Raw genomic sequence first — 8,992 nt, 5'->3', positions numbered from 1 at the left:
TCACGTCGTAGCACAACTAGCATCAATAAAGGATATGAAGTAGCTCTGGACAGCAAGATATAAGTGAAGATCACAATAGCAGTAGACCTATTTAGAAGCTGATGTTGAGGTGCCAAATACTGAACTAGCTTCTGCAACTATTTAGATGCGGCTCGTCGCTAGCTTTCATTTGAGTACTCGCGGAGCCAAAACAGACTTCATATGAAGAAGTTATGCCTGTTTTACTGAACAGTGCACAAAACAGATTCCAATCCGAATTCAACTACGAGATTGAGTCTAGATAGATCCAAATTTTGTTTTTTTTCTCCTCTCTTTTTTTTCTCACACTTTTTTTCTTTCCCTTTCTTTTTTTTCTCTGACTTTTTTTTTACTTTTTTTTCTCTCATTTTTTTTCTCTATCTTTTTTTCTCTCTCCCTCTTTCCAAAACAAACTAGATAAGATGTAGATTGGATCAAGCAAAAATGGGAACGATCTCAACTATGATTATGACAATGAACGGTGTGTAGCACGTGGAGGAAATTGATGGATGGGTGGTGGACAGCGGAAGGGATAATGATGCAGCGGCGACGTGACTAATGTGAACAGAACTCGAAACTCTAAATGACCTAGACACTAAGACCAGCAACTCGACACGACGATGCAACCGATAATTCAACTATGCAAGCAATGAAAAGAAAATTGCAAAGGCTCAGACTGGCTTGGACAAAAGATGAATAGATCTAACTCTTTTTTGTGGATTTTTCTTGGACAATAGGTAAGAAAATAAATCTAATCTAGGAAAACTGGAAATTCTCACCGAGCAACCTGAAAACTGATACCACTTGATAGAGGCGAGGGTCCCAATCTTTCGATGAGATGATAACTATCGATTTGGTGGAGACGACTTTGACGATCCGACTACAAACGTGCACGACGTTGCGCCTTAGCAATCGCTAAACCAATCTCCTGAGGTTACTGACGATGCTGGAAGCACGGTCAGCCTAACCACGAAGGTCTATTCCTGCAAGCAATCGAAGAACGAGCAAGAATATGATAAAGCAATCTGAATATTGCAAATATATATGAAGTATTGATAATGGTGGGGATCCGGAAGCGGTCTTGGCCTGGTCGTTGGACACAAACGAAGTACACGAAGTTGCAATGGCTAACTTTTAACTAAACAAATCCCCAGGAAAAAGCTACTAGATGGATCTACTTATATAGGAGCAAGGGTGGCGGCCAAGGAGGTGGGAGGACGTCCCAAGGCAGCCTAAAACTAACCCTAGGTCGTACAAGGCTCATGGGCCCAAGTGGAGGTGATGCAACACCTTTGGGCTTGTAGTTTGACTCGGATTCTGCTGCAACGTCAGATTGTTTCGTCCGTAACTCAATGCTCCGGACGACTTTGAAGGTGAATCCAATTGGGATGGAAAGAGCACGAAATCTAGTTTCCAACAAAAAAAGAATCACCCAATTCGGAGTCCGTATGAAAAAGTTGTTAGCGTTTTGAGTCAGGTATGTCTGTGCAGTCCGAATCTGAATCCAGAACGTGAGAGACTTGGACTCTATCTTCTCTTGGCCCAAAAGTGACGTGAGAGGACTTTTTGAACACAACCTAAACATCTCCTTTTCCCTTATCTTCATATGTGGATTGTACAAATGTCCCATACACCTGCAATTAGACAAAACACAAAAGTGTGTGAAGTATTTTTGTTCTGGATAACATAAATAGACTATTGAATAGTTTGCATTAGAAATCACCTGACAAATATGCATGTATGCAATATTTTTGGTCGTATCCAAGGTAGTCATGTCCTCATCACGAGAGGTCGTACGGCGGCGGAGGGATCGAACCACTGGGTGACGGCGCCGAGAGAGCGTTCGGCGAGATGAGAGAGGAAGAGAGTGAGGCAGTGACAGGAGTCTGCGTGAGTTTGCTTTTTATTTTTCTAGAAACTTTTTTAACATACTGTGCAGCAGCGCCGTATCCGAACCATCCGGTGCATCGCACGCAAACACACAAGCCGTCGTCAAACAAGGAAAAAAATCTCTTTCGCATGCTGTGCATTCTGATGTTCATTTTGCACCCCTCGCTGCAGTCTACTACGACTATGCTTTGCAAGATTGTTGCGAGGCTTGCCTCTCTTTGCTTATTAGCATCATCATGTTATCGGTAGTAGGCCATCAATTTGCTTATTTATGCCAGTCAGTCCTATAAGCATCCATCACCACATAAATAACATTTTAGGGCATGTACGTGTTATCATATCATCAGTTCAAGCTCTCAAGGATGGCCTGATTTTGGCGGGTACCGTTGGCTGCCATAACGTAATTCTTGAAGCTGATTGTATGGAGTTGACTGACGTAATGGTCAATGGGGGTAATTTGCTAGGACCAGCAACGGCCATCTATGAAGAATGTTCCTTTCTTAGTTGAAATTTTTCTTCTATTACTTTTAATCATTGTCATAGAGAGGCCAACACGGCTGCGGACATTTTAGCTAGCAAGGTGGGGTGCGACCGATCCATTGTTTGGCAATCGGAGCCTCCGGATTTCTTGTTGATGTTTTGGAAAACGATGCATCCATATTTGAGCCTGAAATATAAAACACCATGTTGGTGTATTGCCCTATCATCAGTTTACTTCTGTTGTTTATATAATGATCAAATGTTAGGAGCACTTACCCAATTGTTTGAAACAATTGCCACTTTTTCCTACATAGCTAATGTATTACTTTGAAGGGTATCTTTCTTTTAGAAAGAAAAGGGCACCATATTGTTTAGGATAACTGCAATTTTTTCATTGTATAACAAATTATTTCGAGAAAACGTTATCGCCTTTTTAAGAAACAATTGCCATATTTTGTTTACACAGCCACCGCACACAGAGATGGTGGTGTGCACATCTTCCTATGAGAACTTCCGAACATTTTTTAGAATATTTTTTATATAACAGATTTCTTTGAACTGTTTTATATAACAGATTGGGGAGCCTGTGTATGTTTGCTATATTCCAGTTTTCCGATGAAGCCCAAACTAAAGCATTGTAATATTGTTTTTAAAGGTCATCCCACGAGGTACTTAATTTCACTGTGGTTATGATCATTTCATTTTTATTGGTTGTAACTAATTTGACTCACGCGTGATAGATTATGCCTGCGCCCTTGAAGCTACATTTATATGGTCACGTAAATTACTGGTTGGTATTATAAAGATATTAACTTCGACATGTAAATCATTGGTTGGTATTTCAACGAGCCAGGACAGTTGAATACTTGAAAATCATTACTTGTATTATTTCTTTGTAATAACATCAACGATAATGATCAGTGATAGTGTATTCATCTACCTAATTGCTTCATCCATTTTGCACGGTGAGTATTTTATAATGCATATTCTTACATATTGCACATAATAGCCTCATGCTAACGACATATATTGCTCGTGTGGGATAGTTACAATCTTTGTACACTTGCTTAAATACCATGTGAATTACGCCAAAGACAACATATCTAAGTTATACATGAATTTCTTAAACGTGTCAAAGTAGATATGTTACATTACTTAGCCGAATCATTGTTTTCTATACTTTATACAAGTACGGCCTGTTATAACATTTTGGCCATCGCGGGTGGCCCAAATTTTGGGGAGCCTGAGCTGGTTGCATGGTTAGATTTTGCGGAGTCTATTGGGCGCCGCTTGGATGTATGAGTGACAAACACCGTGGGAATGAAGCTAAAGACAACTTTCCTGATATTGTTAAAGAATTTCTTAAGTGCATCATCTAGATATTGATAATTTTGTAATAGATATTTAGATAAAACATCGCTCAGCTTGTTACATGGACATGTCGTTAGTCTTTCTTTTTGTTATCAATTTTCATTACAAAATGGACTTCAATTGTTCAGTAATTGTGTTTGTGTTATATTGTTTATGCATGTGAAATTTAACATGTAACTCTTGTAAATTTTGTCAAGAGCCCGTGGCAACGCATGGGCACTCTACTAGTATATGATAATCAATCATTTTAATTTACTTACTTTCTGAATCAATTCCACTTTAATTTACTTACCAAACTTTTAATCACAATATAAGGTAAAAATTGATGAATATTTATTTACACAATCGTATTATTATTGAGAGGTAAATCACAATCTAACGTAGTAGAATATTTATATCCCGTTGCAATGCATGGACATTGTTCTAGGTTTTTTTTGAAGGGGGCGGACATTGTTCTAGTACTAATAAAAAACTGGGGCAAACCGACCCAGTGGACGGAAAAAACAGTATATGGGCCGGGCCAGTTTCTACAGGTGGGAGGGAATCTTCAGGCGAGACTTTCTTCCGTCTCGCTTTGAGCCAGATATAGCTCTCGCGATAGTCGCCGCGCTAAACCACCACAGGGGGAGAGAGAGACAGGCTTTGGACTGGGCCAATAGAGTCTGCACTCTTTTCCTTCACGCGTCGAAAGGAAACAAAATTTCCAACAAAAGAGGTTGGGGTCGTCGCGTCGGCGTTGCCCAATCCTCTCCCATCTCCCCCACCTCTCCTACTCCGCGCCGGTTGCCGATCTGGCCTCCAGTCAACTCCGGCGAGGTAAGAATATTTGTTCGTCCAAATTCGTCTAGTCTAGGGTTTGTGCGGAATTGTTCTTATGCTTTCTGTCCCAAACTACCTACTCAGATTAGATTTGATTGGATTGAAGTTTACTGGACTGGAGCCGATCCGATCCGATCTGATCGGACTCTGCTGGCGTCTAGAGAAGCTTGAGGAGGGGTCGCTTGCTGTCGCAGGCCACAGATCTGCCGCGTCCGCCATGGACGGCAACAAGGACGACGCTGTCAAGGCCATGCGCATCGGCAAGAACGCCCTCGACGCCGGCGATACCGCCCGCGCCCTCAAGTTTCTGTCTAAGGCCAAGCGGCTGGACCCCTTGCTCCCCATCGATCACCTCCTCAACCCCCTCCTCAACAAGGATGACCCGTCCTCCTCACCGGCCTCGTCATCATCGTCATCTGCCCCACATCCCCCACCGCCTCCGCCATCGCGAGCTGCATCATCAGCAGCCGGTGCTGACGGCTTGAGGGAAAGGAAGCAGAAGGGCAAGAAGAAGGATGGGGAGGAGGGTGGCGGTGATACTGCTGGGGTGAGGACGTACACGGAGGAGCAGCTGGAGGTGGTCCACCAGATCAAGAAGCACGCTAGGGATTACTACAAGATCCTGGGCCTCGAAAAGGACTGCACTGTCGAGGACGTGCGCAAAGCCTACCGCAAGCTCTCTCTCAAGGTGCACCCTGACAAGAACAAGGCCCCTGGTGCCGAGGATGCCTTTAAGGCTGTCTCCAAGGCCTTCCAGTGCCTCAGCGATGCAGAGAGCCGCAAGCGCTTCGATCTTGTTGGTTCTGATGACCCGCCGGCATACAACAGGAGGGCGGCATCCACTGCCCGTTCATACAATGGGTTCTACGAAGATGACATTGACCCGGATGAGATATTCAGGAACTTCTTCTTTGGTGGGATGGCTCCTGCCACCACCAGGCAGTTTGGGCAGTTTGGGACGTTTCATTTCAGGACTGGCGGGATGCATCATGCTCATGGTGCGCAGCAGGGTTCTGGTGGCTCCACTGTCCGTATGCTTGTTCAGCTGTTGCCTGTCCTGCTGCTTCTGTTGCTCAACTTCCTGCCATCCTCTGAGCCAGTCTACTCCCTATCCCGCTCCTACCCTTATGAGCACAAATTTCAAACTCAACGTGGAGTAACATACTACGTCAAGCTGCCTAATTTTGAGGATCAGTATCCACACCAGAGCACTGAGCGTACAACACTGGAGCGGCATGTTGAGAGGGATTACTACTCGATAATAACACAAAATTGTAGGGTTGAGCTGCAGCGTCGCCAATGGGGGCTAGCCTACCAGACACCAAACTGTGATATGCTTCAGAAGTTTGAGGCAACAGCACAGTAATTCCTCCGATGTCGCAAGGTGTGGATTGACTCTCCATGCACATTATTTTGCTGTACCAAACTAGCAATATACTACTACATCTTTAATACTCCTTTGGTGCTTTGCAACCTTATGTGCCTTGTATCTTGATATTTTTACTGCTCTGATGTAATAACCAACACTTTAAGGCCTTCTTTCCTACTTCTATTCAGTCCTTGTTATGGGTGTACACACATGGCAAGCGAGTTCTATGCTTTTCACCTGAATGTCAAATTCAGTCTTGATTGTGAAAGAGATATAGTGGAAGATGTTATTTCATGCTAGTTAATGGACATCTCCGTCCAACACATTAAGTATCTACTGAGTACTTGGCAGTACATAATTACGTAGCTACACAACTGAGTAACTGTAATTTGTTCTGACAGCTAGCAGCTTGTATGGCGGATCGATAGATCATCGAACAATCATATACACATCCGGTTTATATGGTTTAGATTAGTTGTTCTGATACTATTATATGGATTTCAGTATGAAACTTATAGCCAGGCTAAGCCATGTAAGCTGCACTAGTACTAATGAATGCCTGCCACTTTTCCTAGTTTTGAAGAGTTACCGAAGTTCTGCAGATTCTTAGATTTGTTTGTCATAACCGTCCTGGCTAGATTAATTGATCTTCCTATGCTTGGTTTTGTAACCAGTGGCGTGCCCATACGAAGCTGTCAGTTCTAGATTTTCAGTCTAGCCATGTAACCAGTGGCATTCCCATACGTTCTTGATATTTGTTAAGCCTCTTGTTCTGGCTGTATTTTTTGATTTTTTTATTACCTTTATGTGCGGGATGGTACATTTGAGTGTGTGCATTGGAAAGTTGCCTATGGACGTAACCCCAACACTAGGCGTGTGTAGTGTCATTAATGAATTCAACAGGCATGTTGTAGCAATGCATTAAGTGTTGGTGTATACATGCCTCGATTCTTTTGCTATTGAGTTTTAAGAAGTGATTGAATTATATTTCTCTGTTACAAAATTGACATGGCTAGTGATTGCAGAATAATGAATGGGGTTACGCCTAGGCGGGGGACCAAATGCCTAGGCGAGAGGTTAATAACTCCTTGAATCGTGATTTAACAAATAGAAGATCCTATGTTTCAAAGCGGTTTTGTAGCCTTTTTCAGTAAGCTGGCTGATGGGATATCTGCTACTAGTAGGACCTTGAGCTATGCAATCCTTGTTACACTCCTAGATTTAGATTATTGATGAGTTGATCCCAAGGATGATGTAAGGTAGCTTGGCTAAGTTAAATACCTTATGCCCTATTTGTTTGCATAATAAACAAGCAATGCTGATATAAAAATGGTGAACATAGCTCAGTTCATGAACTACATGAAATTAATGTGCAGACGAGCATTCTTTCCAAGCACCACACCCTAAAAACAGCTCGATGCACTTACCTTTTTGTAGCTATCACAGGTTTTCATATACTATGTTATTTCTAGTCAACAGCAATTTGTATATTTTGTTTTTCTATATGTTGACAAAAATATCAAGTAATGTTTGATACTTTGATCATGAATATAAGTTGCAGTGAACATAATTTGGATAGAAATCCATGGGTGATATATCATCAACAACAATACATGAGAAATGCAATTTTTAGTTTTTGCTCCCTTAGGTTCCCACTTCCTTGTCTGTGGGAAGTAGAAAACCAAATGCACTAAACTCAGTTGGATTCACCATGTTTCATTGTCTGTTGGTGAGCCGGCTGGTTATAGCCATGGGGTCACACTTCAATGGTTACCTTCTGACATGGACGATGTGACCCATTACCTCATACTGTCTACTAATTATTATTTTTACCAGTATTGCTCATTAATTTGTTGCTGTACATTTACTCTCACTTGCTCATTTGGATTAGTAAGTTTGCACGTGCATTGCATGTTGTGTTAATGGGAGGTGGCCTCTTGCTAATTGGATTAGTAAGTCTGCACAGGCATTGCATGTTGTGTTAGTGAGGTGGTCTGGTTACTTCTTACTCAGCTTGATTTGTAAAGGAAAAAAAATCTAAAGTAAACCGCATGTTATTTGAGAATAGTTGGGTGTATTTGATCAAAAACTGTCATGAGCTGTTCATAACAGAAAAATCAGCGACAAACCCTAGTATAGTTTTGGACGACTTGTTCCTGAATATTTAATGGATAGGAGTATGTGCTAGTGGCACTATGCATTTTTCTTTAAAATTACTCGGAAGCATTGTTTCTTTTATATTTTGTTACGTGACAGTTTGCTGATACTCCATTTTATAGGGTCGCGGCGAAACAGGAACTTTGGTCATGGTGTAAAGGTTTTCCAATACTGCTCCGTTGATTATCTGTTTCAAATTGGAGGCGGAACAAGTTAGTTTGGACTAGTAGTAAATTTTGTGGAATAAGTGCATTCGATGACTATACTCACCGCCTTGATGTATCTTAACAGTGTTAAGGCGTATGCAGCCGTAACTACTTGAAATGATATGCAATTTGTTAGTACGTTTCTTAGGGGCTGAACACAGTGCAGACATGCATATGTATATGAGTCATCTATATTTCTTCTTCTGATGTTATTGAAGAATATATACCTGACCTAGCAGGCTGTTTTGTTTTTTTGTTTTTTTGAAGAGTACTCAACTTTTTTCCTGAAATCCCTGCAAAAGAAGAAATTATACCTCTTTCTATAAGATTTAATGAAAATTGATAAATCATTTAATGTAATTGCTATGCTTAGTGTGTGACTCGTTATTTTTTTTTCTTTTTTTTAAGAAAAAAAACAACTACTTACAATAGCTTTATATATATAGAAGAAAAAAGAGACGTATGTTATAATCACGACGGATGAGAAGATAACACCCCTCACAGATCGCATTGACTCTCCAGCTAAAGCCCCATCTTTTTTTTGAGGGAAAGCTAAAGCCCCATCTTAAGCTCTTGCGTAATGAGATTGACGAGCTCAACTTCATTAACATAATTCACCTGATGTTCCACATGATGTCATATCATCGCACAACATGCATGAAAAAAAGCTTACTCCCACTAC

The 8,992-nt window shown here is 41.4% G+C and overlaps 1 protein-coding gene across 2 annotated transcripts; it reads left to right on the top strand.

Moving 5' to 3' along the window:
• The first annotated feature begins 4,402 nt into the window (after window positions 1-4,402).
• LOC119268163 (chaperone protein dnaJ 49-like) lies at window positions 4,403-8,561 on the top strand. Of its 2 annotated transcripts, none has more exons than XM_037549697.1 (3): window positions 4,403-4,575; window positions 4,685-5,962; window positions 8,227-8,561. In XM_037549697.1, the coding sequence occupies exon 2, from the start codon at window positions 4,796-4,798 to the stop codon at window positions 5,942-5,944; it is 1,149 nt and encodes a 382-aa protein (XP_037405594.1). In that variant the 5' UTR covers window positions 4,403-4,575; window positions 4,685-4,795; the 3' UTR covers window positions 5,945-5,962; window positions 8,227-8,561. The 2 variants fall into 2 exon arrangements, with proteins under 2 accessions (XP_037405594.1, XP_037405593.1); XM_037549696.1 differs by having other exon boundaries at window positions 4,405-4,575; window positions 4,663-5,962.
• The last annotated feature ends 431 nt before the right edge of the window (window positions 8,562-8,992 follow it).

Source organism: Triticum dicoccoides, chromosome 3A (genome assembly GCF_002162155.2).
Source record: "Triticum dicoccoides isolate Atlit2015 ecotype Zavitan chromosome 3A, WEW_v2.0, whole genome shotgun sequence".
Classification (NCBI taxonomy): Eukaryota; Viridiplantae; Streptophyta; class Magnoliopsida; order Poales; family Poaceae; genus Triticum; species Triticum dicoccoides.
This window is presented reverse-complemented; position numbering and strand designations above follow the sequence as displayed.